The sequence below is a fragment of the Bradysia coprophila genome, assembly GCF_014529535.1.
Source record: "Bradysia coprophila strain Holo2 chromosome X unlocalized genomic scaffold, BU_Bcop_v1 contig_20, whole genome shotgun sequence".
Classification (NCBI taxonomy): Eukaryota; Metazoa; Arthropoda; class Insecta; order Diptera; family Sciaridae; genus Bradysia; species Bradysia coprophila.
The window spans coordinates 551,546-577,725 of record NW_023503307.1 but is presented as its reverse complement, the minus strand read 5'-3'; the positions used below and the strand labels follow the sequence as shown (position 1 = coordinate 577,725).

The 26,180-nt window shown below is 34.6% G+C and overlaps 3 protein-coding genes across 4 annotated transcripts; 1 reads left to right on the top strand and 2 right to left on the bottom strand.

Moving 5' to 3' along the window:
- Positions 1–588: 588 nt before the first annotated feature.
- Positions 589–1,744, bottom strand: LOC119068734 (probable alpha-aspartyl dipeptidase). Its single transcript, XM_037172431.1, has 4 exons — positions 1,480–1,744; positions 1,308–1,399; positions 784–1,252; positions 589–721 (listed from the first exon to the last, which is right to left on the bottom strand). Exons 1-4 carry the CDS (start codon positions 1,578–1,580, stop codon positions 655–657), a joined length of 729 nt encoding a protein of 242 aa, XP_037028326.1. The 5' UTR covers positions 1,581–1,744; the 3' UTR covers positions 589–654.
- Positions 1,745–4,777: 3,033 nt separating this feature from the next.
- On the bottom strand, positions 4,778–6,371 carry LOC119068733 (coatomer subunit epsilon). Its single transcript, XM_037172430.1, has 4 exons — positions 6,142–6,371; positions 5,673–5,959; positions 5,075–5,465; positions 4,778–5,003 (listed from the first exon to the last, which is right to left on the bottom strand). Exons 1-4 carry the CDS (start codon positions 6,247–6,249, stop codon positions 4,854–4,856), a joined length of 936 nt encoding a protein of 311 aa, XP_037028325.1. The 5' UTR covers positions 6,250–6,371; the 3' UTR covers positions 4,778–4,853.
- A 2,009-nt stretch (positions 6,372–8,380) lies between these two features.
- On the top strand, positions 8,381–25,980 carry LOC119068731 (E3 ubiquitin-protein ligase Mdm2-like). Of its 2 annotated transcripts, XM_037172428.1 has the most exons (5): positions 8,381–8,609; positions 8,806–8,985; positions 20,154–20,290; positions 20,352–20,549; positions 22,146–25,980. In XM_037172428.1, exons 1-5 carry the CDS (start codon positions 8,582–8,584, stop codon positions 23,115–23,117), a joined length of 1,515 nt encoding a protein of 504 aa, XP_037028323.1. In that variant the 5' UTR covers positions 8,381–8,581; the 3' UTR covers positions 23,118–25,980. The 2 variants fall into 2 exon arrangements, with proteins under 2 accessions (XP_037028323.1, XP_037028324.1); XM_037172429.1 differs by lacking the exons at positions 8,381–8,609; positions 8,806–8,985 and adding an exon at positions 13,898–14,997.
- Positions 25,981–26,180: the final 200 nt, after the last annotated feature.

The following is a 26,180-nucleotide window of genomic DNA, read 5'->3' as shown; positions in this document are numbered from 1 at the left end:
AATTTTGAAAAGTTCTGAATTTTTTTCCGGAATTAAAGTTTCCAATAATACGCCCTGGGTGGGAGAGAATACAATGTTATTGCACGCAGAACTCTCAAATAGCAAAACTTATTACACTCTGTTTTTTTTTGTACTCACACTGTACTAAATAAGCCTTCTTCACCATTTACACGTTCTAAGACAAGTTATAAAATCAGTAATTTTTCACATAAGTTCAGTTTATCGTCGTAGACGAAGTAAAGTGGCTTTCTCTGAATGTCGTTAGAGGAAGCGTCATCTTACTTAGGTTGCTTTCTAGTATGGGTTTAGACATAGGAATTATTGCACCGATTTCAAAATAATTACCGATCATCAGAAAACGAGAGAGAAATATGCGTAATGTTACGTGATACAAGATATACTTGCTATGTCTGTTTGATAAAGTGTATTTTATCCCGATTAAGTGTCTGTTCTACAAGTCTGCTAGCTGCTTATGCAAAAACAACTCTCAGTTTCCACACAGGCTATTAACGAGTTTACCCCTAATGTTTAGATTAAACTTGGATCTTTGTAACAAGCCACTCTTATCAATGTTCATAAAAACAATCATTTTCAATAGATAAAGCTAGCAATACAATTTATTCAAATTGTTTCAAATCAATCAAATGTGACGGTTTAATCTCTCCATTGTAGCAGAAAACTCAAATCGGTGTTCGGCTTAATTTCTTGACCTTCTTCACCCCTGTAAATATAAAAGAAAAATCCACAAAATTCGTTACGTTACCGACAATTGGAAAAACTTACTTTCGGAAAAGTCTGCCATTAAATTCTCCCAGCAGAACGGCCTTCTCTCCATCAACCAATAAAGCGGTGCCTTCTCGTAAACCTAATACCGGAGTGTCATTACACTCGTGAAATTCCTTTAGTCTCGTCTCTCTGGTCTCCCCTTGATGAGTATTGCTCGGATCCGCGTCCAAGTAGTGAGGATTTATGTTAAATGGCACCAGTCCGATAGCATCGAATGAGGGCGGATAAACGATTGGCATATCGTTGGTTGTTTTAATGGATTTTGTGGCTACATTCGTTCCTGCACTAGAGCCCATGTAATGCAAATCTCCGTTCAAAACTCGTTCCCGTATTAAGTTGACCAAATTCAGTTCGTAAAGGGTTTTCAGCAACAAGAAGGTATTTCCGCCACCAACGAAAACGCACTGGGCATTCGTTATTGCTTCGATCTTATTCTCGTATGTGTGAATGCCACTCGTTTCATATCCTTAAGTGAAACAGTTGATAACAATCTTTCTATGAGTTCATTGCCTAAATCTTACCGAATCCTTTGAGTGCCGTCCCCACTTTATCAGTGTATGCATCGTGATCTCGTGCCGCATATGGTACGAACAGAATTCGCAAGATGTTATTTCTGATGAATCAGTAAAATGTTTTAATCAGCTTACTCACAAAGTGACGTATTTTGTAAGTCGAGCCGACAGAATCACTTACTTGGTACAAAAGTTGTCTATGTCTTTTCTTGCATGATGCAGAAATTCATGTCCATGGACTTTAGAAGACGAGATTAAAAGTAGTTGACGAACTTGCTTCATGACAAAATGTAATACGAGGCACTGTAGGCACTAAGCAGAACAATAAGATTAACACTGCCGCAAATCATTCACAAATGGACTCCGATAAGGGAACAATGAGACAACAAGACCACAAGAGATATAAAAACATTGGCATTCAATATCGAAGTATTGTCGTTTCAGATAAACATTTAAAAAAAACACACACACTCATTACACGCACGCACACACACTCTTTCTCGATGCGATAAGTGTGCGATGTAAAAATAGTCAGTGATGTCAGTTTAAACGAATGGATTTCATTCATTTGAAATGTGGCGCGTCGAGAATTTACTCATCATAATCTCACGAACACATTGTAACAGTCTCAAAATTCAATGTTGTTATCTTCAAGGCCAGACTGGCTACGAAAAGGCCCGGGAAAATTGATTCTTTCACACAAAAATTAAAAAAATCTTTAAAATCAGATATTGTGCGACCAAATAATATGCGTTTTGCTGAAACATCTGTAAAAAATACGAAGTGACTATTCGCAGTCATCTGCAAATAGTCAATATTGATGCTATTCGCAGTCAACTGCCAATAGTCAATTTTATTGCTATTCGCAGTCAACTGCCAATAGTCAATATTGATGCTATTCACAGTAACTTATTTGAAAAATTGTAAATAACTAAAAATATCTTCTAAAATAAAAGTAGAGCAATTGGGAAGATTGTTGGTTTGTTACTTATATTAAAACAAAGGAAATTCGTTCAGTCAAAAAATGAGAATTGGTCTATAATTTGTAAAGTATATATATTGCCAAATGCAACGAAAGAAACTGATTATCCATTGTATAAGCTTTGGAGACTGTTGGTCACATGTACAAACTGTAAAACTAGGGATTGATCATCCCTTTTACCAACTGTACCATTACGGATTGTTGATCCCTTTGACAAACTGTGACATTACAAAGTGCTGCTTCCTATAACAAACGGTAACATTACAGATTGTCGCTCCCTTTATTTACAAACTGTAACATTACAGATTGTCGTTCTCTTTTACAAACTATAACATTAGAGACTGTGGCTCCACTTTATAAACTGTAACACAGAGTGTTGATCCCTTTTATAAACTGTGACATAACAGAGTGTTGCTCCCTATAACAAACGGTAGCATTAAAGAGTGTTTATCTCTTTTACAAACTGTGAAATTACAGACTGTTGATCCATTTTACGAACTAAAACATTACAGAGTGTTGACCCCTTTCGCAAGTTGTGACATTACAAAGTGTTACTCCCTATATAATAACAAACGGTAACATTACATAGTGTATATCCCTTTTACAAACTGTAAAATTACAGAGTGTTGATCCCTTTTACAAACTTTGACATTACAGACTGTTACACCCTTTTATAAACTGTAACATTATATACTGTCGCTCCATTTTACATACTGTAACATTACTGAGTGCGGATACCTTTTACAAACTTTGACATAACATAGTGTTGCTCCTATTTACAAACTGTGACATTGCAGACTGTTGATTCCTTTTACAAACTGTGACAGTACAGATTGGCACTCCCTTTTACGAATTGTATTATTTGACTGTTGATCCCTTTTACAAACTGTGACGTTGCAGACTATTTCTCCCTTTTACAAACTGTGACATTACAGATTTTTGCTGCCTATTACAAACTGAGATTGTTCAGACTCTTGCGCCCCTTTACAAAACTTTAATCACAAATTCTAAAAACAGTCAATATTAATGTTATTCTGTTATTCTGTTAATTAGTCTGCGAATAACATTAATATTGACTATTGGCAGTCAACTGCGAATAGTGTCAATATTGACTATTGGCAGTTGACTGCGCTGCGCAAAATCATTTCTTATCAATGTGAAGGCAGAATTAGTCTGCGAATAGCATTAATATTGACTATTGACTGCAGTCAACTGCGAATAGTATCAACATTGACTATTGGCAGTTGACTGCGAATAGCATCAATATTGACTATTGGCAGTTGACTGCGAATAGCATGTGCCTAAAAAATACTATTAAATGATAAATGATAAATGTCCTGAAGCGCCGCTTGGCATTTTTCAAAAATCTAGCGACCCTAGCAATTAATGTGGTGAGCTGGATTATTTTTCAGAATTTTTCTAAATTAACTACATTACATCACTGAAAATGCATTTTGTGTCATTGTGTGATAGAAACTGCACGAAATAAATATCAACTATTTTGCCGTAAATTAATTTCTTGATATCGGTAAAAGTGCTAACTGAAACATTTTCTCAATCATGGTGCAATGTGACAGCTGCGAAGGATTGATAGAAGGATTGCATTCACTTGTGATCATTGTCGAAAAGGAAGATACTGTAGCTTAGACTGTAAAACATTAGACACACGTTTTACGAAATGTCCGCCTCAAAAACGTCTTCGATCTGTCGACTATCTGTTGATCGACGTTTTTGACGATGGATTTCCGTCTAACAAGCAAACAATAGAAGATTATGGTTTTGGCAATTGCAAGACCCAGGACGAATGGATTAATTTGCTTGGACTGTACATTGGTTTACTCAAATGCATTAGAGTTCCCACGGATGTTCTTCACGATCATTTCATGAAAGATAAAATTGCCGTCTTGATTGTGAACAAATTTAATGAACTACCAGCGAGCTTTAGAGGAGGATATTACCCTTGGTTTCTTCGACACCAGCGTGAAGAGAATACGTCAACCCAACAACGCATTATCAGTTGAACAACCTTTGGCCAATTCACATAAATCGAAAACCAAAACCATGCTAAACGCCAAATTTTCGATTCAGGATGGAGAATTCATCATTAATTATGGATATAATGGCGAACGATCTTATTACTATCTAAACGTACAAGACAATCGTCTAGCCTGGCAATCTGGATTAAATGATGATGTTGAAGGGGCTATCAACGATATTGATTCCAGTGGTGAAGGGATCATTTTGCAGTTGCACACGTGCTCATCGTCATTGCTTCCAATCAAAGGACATCAGGTATCAGTGGAGACACTTGCTAAATTTTTCAAACGTTATGCTATTCGTAATGCTCACATTAAGAAAATGAAGCAAGGAAAATCGTTTTAATTGGTAGGAAGAACCGGTCAAAATGAATTGGAAACGAATCTGAAATTATATGAATCTTGAAATGTTGTTTTTTATTTTCCTAGTTCAATTCTCGATATGTGGCGGATCAATCGCATAATACAAGTCCTTCCGATCGAGGTTAACATTTTATTATCTCAATTAGAATATGGGAACAAAAGTCCAAGGAATATTTACAATACATCCACTTCAGGCTTTGTCGTAACAGACGGTTCGTACTTCATGCATAAACGATCGAATTCTTGTTCTTTCTTTTCCATTTCCAAAACCAGACAACTGTTTCGATGGGAGTCCTTGATTTGGGATAGATAGCGTTCAATGACCTGTGGAAACAGAATTGTGATTTAAAATTCGTTGATAAAATGGTCATGCTCGTCACGTTTTGCCTACGTACATCTTGATTTTTCTCCGTTTGTTGTGATAGCACAATGAGATTGATCAGAGTGTCATAGTTATTCGGATCTTTATCCAGACTTTCTCGCAATGCCTGTTCAGCTTCCTCATACTTTTCCTGGCCAATATAGCAAACAGCTTGACCGTTCAACAGCATATTGGTTGGGACAAATTTGTCGCAAAAGTCCTGGAATATGTAGTATGCATCTTGCAGCTTTTCGCCGCCAATCTGAATGTTCAGCCAAGCAGTAGCTAGTTGCGTTAATGTGGCGTCATCGTCTTTTTCCTGCATTTTAGCCAACACTTTCTTGGCCAAGTCTGTGCGATTCATTTTCAATAAGCACTGGAGTGTCAGTGCCAAACATTCCAAGTCGAATTGACCATGAAGTGCTCTGTAATTAACGAAAAAAGAGGAAAACAATGAAGACCGTACGAACTCACTACGAAGAGAGGCGAAATGGTTTTCTTTTACAAAATCTTTGGACAAAAGAATACAATTTTTTCCGAGATATCAATTTATGGTGACTCGGTCCATTAAAACCAGCACATCTGCTGTTTCATAAAGGATCGTATCAACTCTTAAAAAACCTCATACTCACTTCAAAGCATTTTCATAGAGTCCTTCGTTATAGTAAACCGTTCCAGCAGCAACGCACCACATTGGACGATTGTCATCGTCGAAATTTTGCGAAAACTTTTCGTCAAAATACTTCACGATGTCGTTGCGTTTACCCGGATTGGAGAAATATTCGGCAACACGACGGACCGCTTGAAGTACATTATCTGCATCGATTTCATTTAACTTAATACCATCCAATACCACACGATGCTTATTTTGAGCTATGTATGCTCTCCACATGAAACAATCCTTTTCGATGGATGAGAGCTGATGAAAACATAAAAATTGTGTTAACAATTAGTGATTGGAGGGATCAACGGAAATGCGCTATTATGTGAGAGAGTGTCATCTAATATACTACTCGGACCTTGACTCGCAGAGTTTGGCGAGTCAATTCCCTAGTAACTTAAATTGTATTCCAACTGTTCTAAGAACAATGTCAAACCTACCCTCGAAAGTTTGTTGATTTCATTCAAACATTGTTGATAAGCTCCAATGTAGTAATATGTTTTAACTTCGAACAGTTCGTCAACTTCTGCGTTTGCGGGACGAGCCATGGTATCTTTTAGTTTTATAGAAATTTAATTTTATAAAAAGGAAATTAATTTATCGGCAGTTCAATACAAATAACATAAAAAGTTGCAACTTCTTATGACGTGTAAATATCGGATCTGTCAAAGACTCATGTCATCGAACGTCGAAAATATGTCGCAGTGTCGTGAATTAGCAAAATGGCTCGCATCATTTACCTATACCAGCAACGCGGTAAAATACAAATTTTGGAACCTGGAATTGTCAATGTGTGTACAAACCAGTTACAAACTCACCTTTCAATGAAAACCATTGAGATAGGTGAGTTTCTTTATATGAAATCGCTATTTCCTCCGCTTCATACAAATTTTGACATTAGACCATACCTTGCGATATCTCCAATCAAGTTTCGTTTTTTGAATTTGGTCACATAAAGCGATAATAGACATTCCGTGTATACTTTGTTAACATTTGCAACATTTGATGCATTTGATGTGCGATACCAGAATCTCCTAACAATTTGTAAAAGGAAAATGTTGGTATACGTTCACATTTGATACATTTGATGTGAGATACCGGTATCTCCTAACATTTTGTAAAAGGAAGATGTTGGGATACCTGCACATTTGATGCAATTGATGTGAGATACCAGAATCTCCTAACATTTTGTAAAAGGAAAATGTTGGGATAACGGCACATTTGATACATTCGATGTGAGATACCGGTAGCTTCTAACATTTTGTAAAAGAAAAATGTTGGGATAACGGCACATTTGATACATTTGATGTGAGATACCGGTATCTTCTAACATTTTGTAAAAACAAAATATTGGGATACCGGCACATTTGATGCATTTGATGTGAGATACCGGCGATACCGGAGTCTGCTAACATTTTTTTAAATATTGTGATACCGGCATTAAACATTAAAAAAACGAACTTTGTACTTGTGCGAGATTCACCCAAATGAGGGTAATTTCGCACCGTGCGAGATTCACCCAGTAGGAGGTTAGATTCAAATTAGTATAAAAAATTTAAGTGCAAATCTTGGTGTACAAACTTTTGTGATATCTGTATACTTCTTTTCTCGATATTTGTAAGTCAGGTACAGACATAGTTAGACCTCGACCCATGTCTTAGGATTAAGATTTCTGATCGATTTTTTTTAGAATTATAGAAAGTACAGTTATTCCTCGAGCTCCTCCTACATCTTTGTCTCGCCCGATTGAAGTGCGTTGCAAACTACATTATCTCAAAAAAAATAAAAACAAGCATTCCAATTAAATATTTTTGCTGAATTTGATCACACCCTTGTCCTAAAGTACAGTCATACATATATGGGTATACCTGAAAACCAACTAAAATTAGATCTCAATTTTTACTCCACTGAGCCGCATAGTTAACTAATCTGCCCTACATCACATAACAATCTTAAAAACATATTTTTCATTTTAAAAATAGGTATAAAAAATGGAAAACACAAAACCTTAAATGCAGAAATTTGTAACAAGTACAACGTATAAAAACCTTAAGTGAATATTTTCATACGACAGCTTTTAAGTTTTTAAATGTTAAATTGTGTTCTAAGATTTTATGCAAATTTTTGACGGAACAAATTCTACATATGATTTTCGTTCAGTTTTATTATTTTTGTATTAAAAACCTTAAGTGTGATAAATAAGTTACAACACAAATTATGTGTTTTTGAAAAACCTAATATGTTTTGAATTGTTCCCTCCCTTATTTACGAATCCCAAGCGAAATGGGTTTGCAATAAAATCGCCCTAAATCGGTGTTAACTTTACTTTTGTAAATAAATGAGCAACATGAAATGAATTTATTATGATGGTAATGTTTTTAATTTTACAAAACTTAGAAAAACATTAAATATTGCTCGTGAGTAATTATTGACTTAAAATAGATCGAAATGCAGTATAAGCATTAAACTCATTCCAAAAAATGACATTTGAAGTTGGATTCTGCTATTTGACACTTTCAGTCTCGTCTCTGTGTGTGTGTGTTACATCCCATTTCGTTTATTACCAATGAAAATCATACCCAAATGTCGGCAACATCCCAGCCGAAAATCTTGTATACGGCTGTGTGCGGCTGTGTAACAAATCACATTATATGAAAATAGGCAACATCCATACGGAGTACATATACATCCATATACATGCAAAGAACAAATGTCAGTTTTGTCGTTTCTGTCGACGACATCGAAGATACCATTTTCCAAACTAAACTTTAACGTGGTGAAGGTGAAGTTAAAGTATATAACTCAAAAAATTAAATTTTTTTCAATTTCTGTTCCAAGTGCAAATCGGTTAATCGATTAAATTTTAAGTGCTAATTGAATATGAATATTACAGAATCACAGCCAAAAGGTAATTATTTGCCAAAAAATTGAATTTTAATTGTAAGGAAAAAATGGAGAACATTTTCATTCCGAAGTGTAACCAAGTGATTTACATAAAAAATTGAGTCGGCCATTTTTTTATTGTGCGACCAGTATAGCTATGTTGTGTGAATTTCCATTCATTCTACAGATTCATTTTGTTTTCTCCTTCTGTGAATTCACAGATTTACTATGGACAAAATCAAAGAGACGCAATAGTGTGGACGAATTTGCCGATGTTGCGCCGCATAAAATGGCAAAATGCATAAACGGACCAATATTTGTTACTTTAGCTAATGAAAGTCCAGCTAGGAATTACGATTCGGAGGACTCAACATATGACAGTTTCCATGCACGTGAAACAGGTAAGCAAGTCGATGTTCGACTGAGAAATATGCGGTCTCCATTTTATTTATTAGGGTAGGGAAACATGCCCAGTGAAGTTTTATTTTTCTGTTGATTGAGATGGAATATATATAATTCATTCAGAAGGAGAACATTATTTATATCAATTGTGGGCATTGTTATACATACATATAAAATACGACGATTCATGACGAGAATATGCATAAAAATTCCTGTTTTATTATGTAAACATAGTCGTGGTTTCTTTATGTGTACATAAAATGCAGAATTTTAGCAGTGGAAACATGGAGCTTGGCTTGGGTCTCTTCTTATCAATTTTTTTGCTAATTTCCCTCCTGATTTGATAAACTTATCCCGATGAAAAACCAATTGAACTTGAAATTTGATTTCCCCATTCCAAATATGTAGACGTGCAAGAGACCGTATAATGCATATAGGCATGTGGATTGTGAATAAATAGGTAACGCAAATATTGCGCATTTAAAGCGAAATATTTTTGTTAGTATTAATTAGAGTCAGGGACTACTTTTGAAAATTCGTATTCCTGGAAATTCTCCATGCGTCCTGAGTAGATGCGGTGAATTACTTCAAACTGTCAAGATCAATGAAATCTCGGAAATATTTTTGTTGAGGAAATTTTTCGAAAATAATCTTGATAAAAATAGTCCCTGATTAACGTCATAATAATGAATGGAAATAACTCGAGTCGGTTGTGCATGTTCAAACATGTTTTAGATACTCTTTCTCTGTCGCTCTCTCTCCGTATCTGTCAATAATGAATAATTTGTACTTAACTTTTGTTTGTATTCTCTCGCACATTTTTTTTTTTCATTATTTTCCATTAGTTGTTTACGTTTCACGTGGTTTTCTAAAATTGATATTAGAGCATTTAATGGGCGGATTTTTTATAGATTTATTATCGACTACGTCGCATATTCGCAAAATTTATTGCTATGCCAATAAAAGTCTGATAATGTAAAAAAATCTGAACTTCTTTTGTTTTCAGTCAAAAAACTCCTTAAAAAAATGCAAAAAGAAGGAAATTTTGACAGTTCACCCAATGAAATGAATTATATTGTCAAAGTCCCTTTTCGCGCTCATTGCGAGTACATTTCCATCAACGAATTATTGATTGCGTTTAAACATTGAATGGATCCATTAAAAGAGAAATAAATTATATTCACTAAACGCTTTGATCGATGAGTTATAATCTCCGTCTCAATTACGCAAAAAATTTAATTAATTTGTTTGCTGTGTCATCAACAATCCACCGAAAACGTTCAAATTGGCTGCTGAGGTGTTTATTTTTTTTTTTTGTTAAATGCGAATACGACACGTTCAGTCATGCAACGAGTCATTTACTTACTTATTCAAATTTGGAAATTTATTTTTAACATTTCTTGTTTCATGCAGTCGTTGTCGATGCGTGGTTTTAATGTTTATCTTTCGTCGATTTTTACTGAAAGATATTTTTCATAGATTTTATAAGAGATGCTACTGTGGGACGTGTATTTTGACAAATTTATTTCTCAATGCTCTGAGTTATCACATTTCTCAAAGAAAAACTGACACGTTGAATTCGTACAAACTTGATAAACTAATCAATATACAGCCCGGCTCAATTATTGATAAACCTTTTTCGAAGTCAGTTTTGCTTATGTTTCTTTTATAAAGTTGTTTAATGTAGTTGGATCAATCAATCACCGTTCAAGAAAACATTTCAAATTCCGGGAATTTATGGAGGAGAAACAACTGGACAAAATCGGGTCCCACATAATGTCATTTCCTTTTATTTGCTCAGAAACTCTTTTAATGTTAAACGTTAATTTCCCCGACAGGTTGATGGTTTGTTGATGGTTTTCCATCATTTCAATCAATCGAATGAAAATGAAACGTGTGGAAACATGTCTAGTTTTTTCCTCCTCGTGAATTTTCTGCTTAAGAGAGAACCATGAACTGCGAAAAAGTTCGAAACGCTCCCATTAAGTCGATTTATTTCTTAGCCTCAAATTTCGTTTCGCTAAGGAATAGAGACAGATAGAGAGAGATAGACCCGACAATTTCATTCAATATTTTCATTCATCTTGATTTACTCCTTGTTCCTATCTTCAACATTCCTTTCCTCATGATTCTAGGATGGAAATTACCTTTAGTTTAAAAAAAATCAAAATGGATGATGTAGCCTCCAGTAGTCTATAAGGAAAAAGTCCCGCACCGGTAACGCAATATCTGGTGGGATAGGTCGATGTTTAAAACCATAAGATTTCTACTCGACACTCGATATATTTACTGGATAATTTGAGATTGCTTCCATTCATCGCCTCGCCCGCATTTAAAGAAATTTAGGTACAATCACAGTAATCAAATCAATTGGAATATATTGAAAAACTCATCGCGATGGACATATTTGAATAACGGTTTGTTGAATTAAAACGAATTAGTTGGGTCGAACTGATGATTTCCTCCGCTTTGTGGGTGAACAAAATTTAATGGAATGTCTGATGTTTGTGTGTATATTGTGAGCATGAAATAGGTTTCTATTTTTTCGCTTCCCAATGTATACCTAATGTTTTCTTTAGGTTGTGAATATGCAATTGGCTTGTTCCTATTTTGGAATATAAAACATTAGAATACATTTTTCTTTTATTGTTAAATCAGTGAGTGATTGTTTATATTTAATAACCGGGAAATATATATTCAATAAAAATGCGACGGAATCGACGGAAAACGGATAGAAGTGATTTTGCGTTATAAATTAATTGAAACGGGCTAAGATTTTAGGTCAATCGTTGATCATTTTAAAGTGAGCGGTCGTCACCGATAGATTTTTTGGGGAAATAAAAAGTGATTTTGTTCGGCGTTTCATGGGATAAATTGAAAGTGTTTACGACAAGAATGATTTTGGTATTAAATTTCCTAAATATCAGATTGTGGGAAACCAGAGACTTCTATGACTTAAAGCATCAAAACATTTTTTTGGCGGGTTGGTGATGAAAAATATTTTTTTGTACGGAGAAAATTAGTTTCCTTTAGCATCGTAGATGGGTGATAAAATGAAAACGAATGAAAAAGGTCAAGAATGAAAAGAAAGTACCTATCGGACCAGATTCCCTACTAATTGATATTAATCATAAAATAGCATCTCTTCCATGGAAGAACCATTGGAACACAATTTTGAATGGAATGGTCAATTGAAACAAAACAAACATTGGTATAGCCCAGGCTCCGAAAACCAAATCAATCGAAGAAATGGTTCGAAATGGGTCAGATGATGAAAAAGTAATTGGAAAGCCAACCCAAAGAGGCATACAGAGCAAAGAAGCAACGAATGTTTTGCTGAGTTCTGAGTCTTAATTGACAACACCAAGAAACTGATGACATCATCTCAGAAGGAGTAGCCTCAAGGACGTAAACTGTTCAGTGAACCATGATCAATTTTTCAACAGTTCCAGTCATCGTTCCGCAAAAACCAATCGATGTGAAATGGTCAAACGTGTGCGAATATCCCAAGTGTCGGTAGAGTGTCGGTCGATTCGTGGCTTCATATGTCGTTTCAATTCACATTCACACATTTTCACGGAATTCTGAACTTGCTTTTATCTAACCCCCCACTTGCCGTGGAGTAAAAACGTTGATATCCACAAATTGGACGGAAGTGGATTCAAGGTATCTCTTTGCATCAAATAATAACCGTTAATTGGCATAATTTGTATGCTTCTAATTCTCTAATCTTCAATTCTTAACCAGCTAACCACTTTTCTAAAACTAATCCAAAAAAATAATCACTTAATCAACTCGTCCCCCTGTACGTACATATTTGGATCAAATTTGAAGCGTTACAATGTTGCACCGTTACCAGTTTTCATCGTTTCCTTTTATATGTTTTTCCCATGTCGAAAATTATATAATTTGAAGGCGGTGAAAATGTCTCAGTAATAAAAAACGGTATGACAATTCAGTCGCTTCGATTTGGACGAAATTGTATGCAACCTTTCTACAGCAGTTCCAGGACAGGAAACGATTAGTGTCCGTATTGCCATCTGACGAGATGCATAAAATTAAATTTAGTGTGGGGCCTACACCAACAACGATCGTGATCAACCATAGTGTAGACCAATCGTGTGAAACATGGAAAGAAAATCCATCTTTTAGTTAAATGGATTGCTCAAAAATGGACGTGGCAATCGTTGGAATCTTCAACGCCAAAATGGAGACGGAAATGCTTGAACGTTCAGATTGGGATGGTTGCAATTTGTGTGTTAGCCCGCTAAACGAAGGCTTATATTTTGTGCTAATAAACAGTGTCGAGTGTGAAATCATTATACTATTCATAATGTGTTCTTGTGCTGTATTCAAATGTCTAATCGTGTTTTTTAAGTGTTTGGTGTTGTGTATGTGTAATCGTGCTAAATTTAGTGAATTGACATCACATCATATTTCTAATCGTTTTTCTCAATTTAAAACAGGACGTTCATTGAAATTAATCTCTTAGGAATAGGCTGGTTGATAATTATGCAATTGAAGTGATGCGAATGAAATCGCCACTAAACGATAATCGAAATTCTAACTTCCTCTTTCTACATGTGGTTAGATTATAGAAACAAAACGAAGGTTGCGAGTGTGTTTGTTTTGACTGCAACTTACGTTTCGATATCTACCCAAATCGAGATTTTTTAAGAAAGTTTGTCGACAGCTTTGCTAATTTAAATGAAAAATATTTTTATATTTTCCAAAGATGGGCGAGCAAACGAATCAGTGACAACAAATACACTCTATGCTGAATCAATTTCGATCAATGAAACGTTTTTCGGCTGATTTAGACTTGAGAAATTTTTATGATTTACAGCGGGTTGTCATGCATTTTGCATGACTCAATGGAATCATAAACGTTTCATTTCAATAACTTGACTCAATTGTAATCATTGCGCTCATAATTTTTCTGTTCGATGTCACCAGTCTTTTCCTAGCAGATATTACATTTGGTTGACGTTGGCTTACTCAAATAATGTTTTCCGATAAGTATTGAACTAATCCATGGATACCAAGTTTTTATTTAAGAGAAAAATATTTTTTTAGTTCTTTTAACATTTGTAAGCTTCACTTACATGAAACCACAAAAAGTGAAACGTTTTGGGTCATTTGGCTGCTTTTTGTAAATATTCGGTTGACTTTATGGCGCAATAACCATAATCTTTAAGAAAAATGCCGCATCGACTAGTTTTGTAGTATTATCTACACCCTCAGCCAAGTACAGTAAAACCTATACATGCCAACGTTGGAGATGAATTTCGTAAGATATATTATCTATGACGCTATGAGATTATGGCGACTCAGCTCTTCAAGCGGACATAAATTGAAAGATCGACAAAATTTTCTCTTTAATTTTCTATTCGACGTTTTATCAATATTTAAAAGACCACAATTCCGATATGAAAGGAACCTCAATCATCAACTCTCAAAACGCATTGATCAATTTAAAAGTTTGTTGATAGTGCAACGATTGTTGAATATCTTCTGAATAGTTTTGAGTCGAAAATGGGAATTTGCTTTGTCTGTATACCGCCAGATCTAATTAAAATAACGAAGAAACTCAGGATCGCATTGAATTCAATAATTATTTCTAAACTTCTCGCGGCTGTATATTAATTTATGTTGCTAATTGCACTTTCTTCGTTTGTTACATAGCTGCACTAACGAGAATCACAAAAAATCCCGTGCAGAAGAACTAATTGGCTTTAATACTCGCTTTAATAATAATTCAATTACTTACGTCCAGAATTTCTATTTTCAATGAAAGATCATTCGCCAAACAAAAATCTGTTTCATATCACCTTAAACGATAAATTGATCAGCTCAATGACGCGGGGTCTGTTAGTTTAAGGAAGGGAAAAAACCCTAATTTAAAAAATTGAACTAATTTTTTTAAAAAAATAAAAAGGTTTTCCATGCTTGGACCACTTGGAAAATCTGATGACGGACAAAATGATACTTAACAGAAGACGAAGGTTAAGGTAAGACATAATCACCACAATGTTTGGTAACATTTTAAATAAATTGTAATTCGCGCGCATAAAAATAAAATGAAATGAAAAGAAACGTATTTTGACTACTTTTTTCCATGCACAAACAGTGTAAGTATGTTAACTCCCCTCCTTTTACGGTCGAATTTAATTCGGAAGTTAATTTTTATTACTTCGCGAAGGATTTCGAGTCTGAGTAAATTGTTAGTTTTAGTTTTCTAGTTGGGTTGGAAGAATTGTTTCTTGTCTATGCCTTTTATTAGCTTTATCTGTTTTTATTTTTAGGACAGCGAGGGTCATGTATTTTTCTTTCATAAGATCGCTTTGATGGGTCGTCATTTTTTTAAATATTATTTAAACATGAATTTAAGTTAAGGAAACCAGATTTTTTCTACAAAATAATTTTTTCAGAATTTTTTAAAAAATAAGTTTTTTATTTAAAAGATTTTTTTCCTTGCTTTACATTATGAGTGTTGTGGTTAAGTTTTGCAATCTAGGTACTTTATCATTTGTACTAATCGAACAATTAACTATAATTCAGAGCGAGAATACCGACGATCAGATACTTATAACTTGTCGTGAAATACATGTCATTGCCTAAATTTAACTAATATGTGGGTCAGATCAGCTTTTCAAACTCAAAAGATGAATAGAAAATCCCAATTTAAAGTTTTGTGTAATTTATCTCGTTTTGACGTGTTAGCCACAGATTAGTTAAAAATTAACTGGTCAGAAATCGTTCTCCGGGAACACTATTTTCTTATATATTCATCCCTTAGGACAAGTTAAAATAACTGGTCCGAATCATTTATTTCCTTCTCTCTTTTCAATACTAATCTGTCATTATGTTATCAGTTAGCTTCAAAATAAATTAAATTAAGTCTATACAAAGAACCTCATAGCAAAATTGACGACATACAACGATACAATGAAACTAGGTCACACCTTTTGGGCGGGTCAGGTCCCTTGACTGACACTTTTCTAAATGTATTTTTAACGTATTCATGAAAACTTGTCACATTTAATACATAATATATTTACTATATTAATGACAGTAAAATTTGACAAAAAATTTTTTCTTGGAAACCATCGAGGGTAAGGTGGAATTATTTTTGACCACTATTTGAGCTCTCAATTTTCTTTAAAATTTTCAATTTTCAAGATTTTCAATCAACCTCAAATCATAAATAAAATATGACTCGTGTAGATTACGACCCTCGCTTCGCTCTGGCCGTAAAATTCCCACTCGTATGAGCTGTCTATTATTCTGTTTGATTGCCTTTTTGTTACATCAGAGTAGATGCGAAGTTTGTTTTGTGAATGTGGAACGAGGACTTTCTTCTCTTACACTTTTGCGTAAAAAAAGGAAGTTCCCCGGTACTTAATATGGTACCTTCACATGGTGCCATGGTAATAAATGAACTTAATTAGTTTTTGGTTCATCGTTAAAAATAACTCAGTTTATCAATATTTTCGGTAAATTGGTACCACTCTATAGTGGTAAAGGGATTAAAAATATTTGTAAAAGGAGAAATTTATTGGTAGACCGAGAAAAAATAATTACTCGATTTCCCATTCACAAAACCTTCAATCGTGAATAAAATGTCACGACTCGTGTGAATTACGGCCCTCACTTTGCTCTGGCCGCAAACTTCACACTCGTAAAATTTTTACAATATTCTCTACGATTCATTTAATTCCATGTATTTAAAAAAAATCTTCAAAAATTATTTGAGATAATTCATCTAATATTGCCTGCAAAAATTTAACTTTTTTATTAAAATTTCTTACACTTTTTAATCAAAGTGTGCTAATTTGATAACAGGCATTTTGCTGGCGTAACATGTGGTTGTAAAGGGAGTAAAAAACTACCTACTTGATAAATGACAAATTAGTCAACTATCAAATTTGATTTTTTTTTTAAGTAGCCGTTCTACCGTGGTAGAACACGCACGGGGGCCCATTGTGCTGGTCAACTATCAAATTTGATAGTCAACTATCAAGTTGTTGGTCAACTATCAAGTTGTTAGTCAACTACCAAATTTGATAGTCAACTATCAAATTTGATAGTCAACTATCAAGTTGTTAGTCAACTATTAAATTTGTTAGTCTACTATCAAGTTGTTAGCAAGAGATGTTTACACGTTAGAAGATGGGCATCGAATGATGAAATTATTCTTCCTACTAGTTTCATGCACGTCGAAAACAAACTTATATGATGTACCCACACTTCCAAACAAAATCAAATTTCATCAAAGTAATCTTTTTTAATTGAGGCTATGATCAACAGTATAAAATCCCGTTTTTCTCGGATAGCTTCCAGATCCTTAGTCCTACATAGCCCATCTTCGAACTTAGCCTCGGGATATTAATTCAACACATTTAAAAAAAAGAATTATCCAAATTGGTTGAGAATTACTCAAGTTATCGTGCCCTCAACGAAAAACTGTTACTCACATTTAACGTTTTTCATAGCATTTCATACATTTTCAATCACAGTGAACCTTTTTGTTACCCACATTTTTCGGTATTTTCTGGTGTAAGACCCTGACTTTTAGTCAAGGGAACTAGGGGAGGTCATGCGGATCGCCATTTTTTTTAAATACGCAGGAACCTTTTCCATACAAAATAATTCACCAAATACGTTTAACGTGATGAATTTTGGAATATTTTTTTTTTCATTGAAAGCACTGACCTATGTATCATAATCCCGTATAGCCTCCTAAAGTTTACATCTTTGGAACAAGGGTATTCATTCACCAAGGTTCTGAAAGAACAGGTTAGGAAATTCACGAAGGAGATTTTTCATATTCTACATTACATACACAAAAAGGGTTCTCTTTTAAATTTTGACAGAGGCGTCATTGAATATTTTGACCAATATGGACGTGTCGTACTTGATCTTTCAGAACCTTCACAATATTCTTATATTGAAGGGGTTTTAAAAGTATTTACTTTACTAGTGAGGTAATGTGGTCTTTCCCTCACTAGTGAAGGCCCTTTCCCTCACTAGTGAAGGCCCTTTCCCTCGCTCGTAAAGTAAAACGCCATACTTTACACGTGAAATAATTTGATATCTCGGGCTGAAGCCTTCGGATACTTTTACTCATCTGGATACGAGATATCAAATTACTTCACTGGTATAGTAATGTACTATTTTCGGTTCATTGGTTCATCTACCCATCTAAATGTTATTTTACAAAAAACAAAAATCTTTTTTCACGTCGGCACAATCACTCACTAACCGGCTTGTATCTAAGTCGAAAGCGATAAAACTCTTCTAAATTCAGTACAATTTACAAATGTGGTAGATTGCGCTTTTCATTAATTGTGAGCTGTATAGTTCGTAAAATAATCAAGAATTGGTTGTGCCGTGTTTTGCTTGTTTGAAGAGCTCCACATAGCTGCATAACTCTGGTTTTGCAAAACATGCAAAACAAAAATTCTATTCAATTTCCGACAGTTTCTCACAAATTTTCCATCAAAAAAATCTTATATTGTACTGTCTGTTCATGTCGAGGAATATCATTATCGACTCCGTAGAAGTCTGCATTTTTTCTTATTGTTTTGGTTGTTTTTTTTTCTTTTCTTAAAAAATACAAAAATTCCTCGTAACTGTTAAAAAAAAGATAACCCCAAAAATTTTTTACCTGAAAACAATATTTTAGGTATATATGGCGCTCTAGAGCAGGTAGAAAATGTTTTTTTGAGCCTGACAATTATTATTAGCATATATGGAGTACAAATATAGTACCATAGAATTTAGCCTTTTAAATTTTCGGTATAAAGTGCATTGAAACAAACAAAACGCACCTTTTTCGTCATTTTCGAAACTATTTTTCGATATTGAATTAAGGTGTAGGTAGAGAAGTTTTCCAATCATTTTTTTTTGTTTAACCTTAAAACACTTTTTACCAAATAGGTTTAAAGAGCCAGCAATTAAATAAAATTGTGTTCGTATCACCCGAAATGAGGATATGATTGAACATGACCGCAGCAATAACATGCTGCATCATATTGTATATTAATGTTGTTAGTATAATCATGTCAGTGTTACGTTTCTCATTGTAAATCCTCTCAAATGGTGAAGTATAGGTTTGTTTGTGTTGAAATTAAGAAAGTCATTGACAAATCGCATCTGGTATATTCTGATAAGTTATCTCTGTGGTGTGTGAAGCAATCGAATTTGTATTTCTCACAATGCTCGATTTACGAATACTGAACGATTATTTACTAGTCTGTTAATTTTCGATCTATATTGTTTGTGAGCACCGATCATGAAGAGTAAAACGAAATCGTATAGCTATTTCCCGCTTAATTTTTGCAGACTTAACATCAACATATTCAATTGTGTACATTGTAACCCAATCAGGCCAATAACAAAATTCAAACCATATAATGTCACATCGTCGTGGTTTTTGTTTGACTTTTATGTTCCACTAAAAAATGCACTCTACTGTCATAGATTAGTTAAAAGTGAGGAGGGTCGGTGAACCGAATGAATTATGAAATAACAATTTGTTCAAATCAATTTTTGTAATTTGATAGTTTTCTTATGTGATGGGGTCAATTGTGTTTCAACATAGAAACCTTGGGTACATCTTATAGCTCAAGTTATTCTCAACCATTCGGTTGTTTTTGTCTCAATACCAAATCATTAAATTTTGTTCAAGGCAGGAGTCTCAAGTACGTAGATAATACTAACAGGACTTCGCAAACTCTGCCCTGTTGGGATAAAGAAATAAAATGACGATCCATCAATTAGGAATACTTTTTGAAAAGTTTCAGTAAATCCGAGTATGACTTCAATCATTTATTTCGTATACACGTTCCAGAACTTAGAGAGAGACCATTTAAAACCTTTCTTAGTTCGTGCTGACATTCCTCATTAACTTAAAACAGTGTCAACAAATTGAGTAGCTTGCACGCACAGTTTACAGAAAATCGTACGGGTTTACATAGCCATATAAATTTAGCCGTGTGATCTGTTGTCATTCATCCAGTTCATTTCGCCATAAACACCTCTACTATACCTACAAGATGGTTATGAACTGTGCAGACAATATCCTTCCTTTGATAAAATACGATTTGATTCAACAAAATTAAACAATTTTTTTTTGTTTCTTTCCTTCCCCCTTCGCCCGCAGACGAATGCCGTGACACCAGCGATACCGACTCATATGGTACGGATGGCACTGATACAATGGAAGTGTTGGAATATGATGTGGCTAGCATAACAGCCAGCGAAGTGTTTTATTCAAATGATTCATCTAGTGGAACAGACGTAAATTTAATCCTTGTGCAATAAAATTGGGATCCCAAATTAAATAAAATTTACTCAAAAGGATTATGTGGTTGCCGTTGCGCGTGCAATTTTTGATACAAGTAGTTCGGACATGAATGACTTGTGCTTTTTAGCGGATACTGAAGAGTCCGATGGACCAACGGATGTGGAATTAGGACGGGCGGACTATTGGACTTGTGTCAAGTGCAAAAATCGCCAAAATAATCCAATGTATCGATATTGCGAGAAATGTTATCAGGTGAGCATTCCATTCATTTAAATTTACTTTCATTGTTACATTTATACAATTGGTATGGCTTTGTTGTTACTGAAATTAACTTGAACATTTTGTATGGCTTTGTGTGTCATACATTTATCGCTGTTTAAATGCCACTTGTTGCAAATTGCAAACAAAAATGGTAACGACAATGTTACGTTGTGATTATCGGTGTAGGTTAAACCGTCAGCATTTTTATATGCATCAATCATGTTAGAACACGGTTTTTCGTATGTTTCACACAAAAGTGAAACAGGCAAAACACAATACGGGAAAGTACGCATTTATAATAGGTACCATTCAAATGTCGTTAACACAATGAGTGTTGTGTGTGGATGTATACCACGGGTGTACCACTTTACCATAAAAATTGTCGTAAAATACCATCGATGTTAGGCAATTGCCGAAGACAATTAAAAGTTACTATAACAGAAAATCGTTGTTGCCGAAAACTATAACATTCAGAAAATTAAAAAACGATTCGATGTTTTTGAACGACATTCAACAGGGCGGTACAAAAATCAAAAATGTTCTAAGCAGCGACAATAAAAATTGTTCTAAGTTACACCCCTGTGATGTATACAGAAGAAGAAAGATCGCATCACAATTGTCAATCCGAATTTTATTGACCTCAAACCAGCGATAAAGTGTTTACAACGAGTTGTTGGTTTAGCAATGCAGCCGAAAGACACGCTCAAACATGCTTTCGTTTATCGGTCGACTTAACTTGGTATATTACTGATGTGTAGTAGGAAAGACATCATTGAAATTCTATAGAAATGAATGACGGGCAATGTTTGTGTGTTTAATACGATCGTTCATTCATGTTAAGTCAAAAGAATGTATTTACTGGATAACGTTTCGGGCTTATCAATTCGATTCAATCAGAATCAGTAAAACGTTTCGTGGAAAGACATCCTATCTAAATGATTCGCACATAGAGTTACACTCGAGAGATGTCAAGGTGGCGCTGTTATTATTTCAACATGTCTGGTTTCCCACATATTTTTGTGGTTTCCTTTGAATAACTCTATGGATTCGAACTCCGAACCTAAAAATATGTAGATTTTACGTGAGACACTGCAAGGTATACTACAGACATTAGGGGCCTGCTTGTGTGTTCTCACAGTTACAACCTTTTCAAACCGAAAATAACTTTATTAGAAACTTCCATCAAGTCTCTATAGACGAACCACTAGTATTATGTATCACTCCTATACGACATCTCTCGTTGGCTACGGCTCCGCCAGTAGTCTTGAGTTTTAATTATGTTTATACGAATAATTAGTCCCATTCACAATACAAATTGGATCTCTAGGTTCGCCAGGTAGGTTTAGTCCCAAACACACCGAGGTTCGAAAGCAAGCTCCTAGTGGTTCAACGTGATTTCTATTTGAGCTATTTACTTGCCACACATCACCCATCTAGTTTAATAGGTCAAATCAGTTGGATTGAATACTCAAAAAAAGTAGTCCTTCAATGTTAAACTCCGCCGTGTTTTGTTAATGTGAATTTAGAACCAATTACTCTATAGTCCAATCTACACCCGCAATTACAGTATTTCATTTATCATTTTAGATACGAAAAACTCAATTTCCACCTCGTCCCAGACAACGGAGAAGTCGTTCAAAACTCAAAAAACGTTTACCAGCAAGCCGGCGACCGGTCACATCGTCATCCGATGAAAAGGAGTTCAGTTCGGACGGTGTTCAGCGGTCATCCATAAAGAAGAAGCGCTACTCTCGTACACGTACGACCAGCAAAACGAACAGTGCGGGTGAAACAGGGAAAAGCTCAACAGCCGACGACAACGAATTTGATGATCGGGTAAAAGAAGGTCAAGGTTCATCAAATTTTATTATCAAAAATAAGTTGTTCAAGAATGTTGTCGACGTGGAAACGACGTCACAACTGAAATCGACTCAATTAAATTTAACGAATGCACCGTCGGCTATCGTGCAGAAAGATTCGGGATTTAGCTCGTGTTTTTCGAGTCAGGAACTATCATCGGATCTAGTGGCGGTAAAGAGTTTCGATAGTCAAGAGACATTTTGTTCGGAATATGAAGAAATCGTTGGGTCGAAAAATCGCGGTCCGTTCGATGTAAATACAATGCAAGAGTCAAAATCGTTTGAATCGACCGCAAGTTCAGCGATTACAAGTCAAAGTTCAAGTTTATCGCAAGCGTCAACGAGCTCGTCATCGACAACGTCGTCTGGTATCCGAAGTATGTCGTCGTGTTCCGGACCGAATTTATTGTACAAAAATGTGGAAAGTGTGCCGGCACGTGTGAACAGTAAACGTCGAGCGTATTCCGATACCGATGAACCGCAATCGCAGCCGCCGATTCTGAAACAGATTTTTGGTCTGGATGCGTATGGGCCGTGTATGATTTGTTTGTCGCAACCGAAAGACGGCGTGTTTGTGCATAGTCGGTTTTTACATTTATGCTGTTGCTATCGCTGCGCGGTAAAGATCTGGAATAAGCAGAAACGGTGTCCGATTTGTAATTGTAAAGTGAACAATGTTCAAAAAATCTTTGTTCATTAGGATCGAAAGGAACGGTTGCCGGGATTATTATTTTTTTAAATTAGAATAAACGCGGACGGGACGTTCGATGTGAGAGGTATATATATAAAAAGGCAAAACGGAATACAAGACTAACTTAATTAATTTTGTTGCAAATTGTTGCACAATGATCGTGTACATAGAGAGTTAAATATCACACATTTTTCATGTGATCTATATTAGGTTCTTCAAATTCGACCGCGTCACCTAGTTTCATAATTTTATTTTATCCTTAAAACATAGACCGGGAAATTTATATATAAAAAAAAACACTAGAGATTAATCGAGGCGGAAACGAATTTCAAAATTTCTTTCTTTTGTTTCGTTTGAATATACGTGAAAGAACGGGACGTGATTTCTTTTCAATCGGTCGATGGGGTCAATCAAACTGTCGCCGGTGTTTATGAATTACATATTTCTGAAAATCAACTCAAAATATCTTTTGTTTCTTAAACAGAGTCAGTTTCACAACTTTTTCTTTTGATAATATTTCTGTCTGGATGTTGGGACGTATACCATCAGAGTTACCAATTATAACTTAACACCACTAAATTGGCTAAAAATTCACTGAGAATCACACAAATTCTGGCGATTAGTTTTCCAAACATTATACCTGTATGTGGTTCATAAACCGTTTGTTTGCATCTTACAACCCGATTCCGTCAAACACTTTGGACAGATTTATTTGGTTCACTGACGTGAAGATGTACATAAAGATTAGCCGTTCAGAGTAGGTTCCTTGTTGTGATATACGCCATGGGTTGCGTAAACTTTTTGATCCAAAATGTGCCTTAAATACTTAAAGAAAATAAAAATACAACCCGTTCGCGACACCCTTGGACGCTTTCTCTCCAGAATATTTATGTCTAATAGCTTCATCTTTCTGAATTTTATGATTGAATTGAGCTTTGACAGCGGGACAAAAATTTCCTGACATCTTTCGATCATTTCTCAATGACACCAATGGCTATTTGCATGCAAAAAGGAAACTTGAGAAAACAAATGTTCATTAATCAACCGATTAAATGGTGGGTGAATCAAATGTCCGACAGGCCAGATAATATTAACAGAAGAAACATTTTGACACTGACGCTTAATATATTCGTCACTCATATACAGATAACATGCCGCCGGAGTTGTTCAATTTTGTTGTAAATAATAATTTTTTATCGGAATCTTTATTCTCTAATTTATTTTCTTTATTTTTTAATTTTTATTTTTTTTATCGATGAATTGAACAGCTCATCAGTGTGGCATGAGTAGCTTTTTGTATACTAAAACTAATATTTTCTTTGTCAATTTCGGAATTTGAAATTTTATTTACTTCTCCAGCAGTCGAGCATTGAAGTGTTTACACTTAATTGAAGCCGATGTGCTACGCTTAATTATTGCTAAAATTTATGGAGTCTGGAGCCCTATTCTCAAATCGCTAGAATGTGACGTCGTTTTATTATGAAATATGACGTTATTATTCAGCCGAGGTTCATGTATTCTACAGTTAATGTCAATCAAATTTGTTTTACTTCAGCTGTTTTACCAGCTGATCCACTCATAAAACACATTGCCTTAACGGATTTCATAGTCACGTATACGCGTGATAAAACCGTCTAACAATGCGTAAGCAAAGCAGTTCGATTGTATGAGTGGACCAGTTGGTAAAGCAGCTAAAAAAAACGTTGATATGAACAGTACTTCGAAAGAATGTATCGCCGATTCAATTATGTCGGACGTGATAAATAGCTCAAGTAAAAATGCATCGTTTCCGTGAATGAAGTGATTTCAAGTTCTGAAAATGATTGATTTTCTTTTACTTTTCAATTTAAAACAAAATAGAAACGAACGTTTAATTTCTTCATGAATTGAATGTTTGTTTTGACTTTTTGTGACAGTAACAACAAATTGTTGTTTTTAAAAAAGAAATCTATTTAAACTCTAAGACAATTGAAGCGTATATATTGCTCCGGTATCATTTACTTAATATTTGATACCCGTTGCAATGGTAAACAAGTTTTTATTTACATGATAAATAATCATTTGCACTGACCTTTATACAATTTTTTTTTTACAAAAGAAAATTTTTTATAATTTTTTTTTTTCATTTATTGACTATTGTGTAGTTTCCTCCTACAGCTGGATTACTGTTTATAACGATGACATAAAAAAAGAGCCAGATACACAAAAAAAAGACAAAAAAAGTATTTTGGGAGAGTATGCAGAAAAATTGTGGCCAGAAAAGCAGAAAAAAAAATAAAAACAAAAAAAAAATAAAAAAAGAGAAAAATAATACAAACTTCTTTCCACAGCTTAAGAAACTGTGTTTTATTTTTCAAGAAGCAAAAAAAAGGAAAAGAAAAAAACTCAAAAAAATAAAATTGCCAAAAAAAAGTCTCCCAAGAAAAAAAAGCTAAAAGCGAAACACAAAAAAGAAATTTATTCAAATCAATCCTATTTCTCATATTTCTTTTCTTTCCTTCATATTCCTACTACACTACTACACTATTAAAATCGAAAAGACTGTAAAACTATCAAACTATTAGCATAACATACTTCACAAAGCCGAAGAAAGAACCAGCAGTTTGGCTGCAATATCAAGTGTAATATGAAAATATCTCCATTTGTCGATACAAGTAACGAAGTGGATAAACAAAGAAAACTCCATTTCGCTACGTGCATCGAACAAGAATTTTTTCTTTTGTAATTTGGTGATGAGAAAGCGTTACATTCGTCAATGCAACGTAATGTTCGTTCTGTGTTCAACGTTCCGTAATTCATTGTAACATTTGGAGTCTGTCGACTACGATACTGAAATGATACACAAAATCTCTGAAATTGCCAAATTACAAAAAAAAAAATATCAGCGAAAGAAACTGGAATGGGAGTGAAATATATACAAAAGTATACTTTGTGTACAGTCAGTGCAGTGGTAAATAAGTTCATATGTTTAAGAAGTTGTTGATTACGTTTAATATTTATGATCAGATACAGATTTATAACCAATAATTACGAGAACGATTTGTTAGAATTTTAAGTCAAGCTAACAATTCA

Coding starts and splice junctions, on each gene's coding strand:
- LOC119068731 (XM_037172428.1), top strand. CDS start 8,582: ATGAATATTACAGAATCACAGCCAAAAG. Junction 8,610..8,805: donor TACAGAATCACAGCCAAAAG/GTAATTATTTGC, acceptor GTGAATTCACAG/ATTTACTATGGACAAAATCA. Junction 20,291..20,351: donor ATTCATCTAGTGGAACAGAC/GTAAATTTAATC, acceptor TTTACTCAAAAG/GATTATGTGGTTGCCGTTGC.
- LOC119068733 (XM_037172430.1), bottom strand. CDS start 6,249: ATGGCTCGTCCCGCAAACGCAGAAGTTGACGAACTGTTCGAAGTTAAA. Junction 5,466..5,672: donor CTCTATGAAAATGCTTTGAA/GTGAGTATGAGG, acceptor CGTTAATTACAG/AGCACTTCATGGTCAATTCG. Junction 5,004..5,074: donor AAACGGAGAAAAATCAAGAT/GTACGTAGGCAA, acceptor CTGTTTCCACAG/GTCATTGAACGCTATCTATC.
- LOC119068734 (XM_037172431.1), bottom strand. CDS start 1,580: ATGAAGCAAGTTCGTCAACTACTTTTAATCTCGTCTTCTAAAGTCCAT. Junction 1,400..1,479: donor ATAGACAACTTTTGTACCAA/GTAAGTGATTCT, acceptor CTGATTCATCAG/AAATAACATCTTGCGAATTC. Junction 1,253..1,307: donor GACGGCACTCAAAGGATTCG/GTAAGATTTAGG, acceptor GTTTCACTTAAG/GATATGAAACGAGTGGCATT.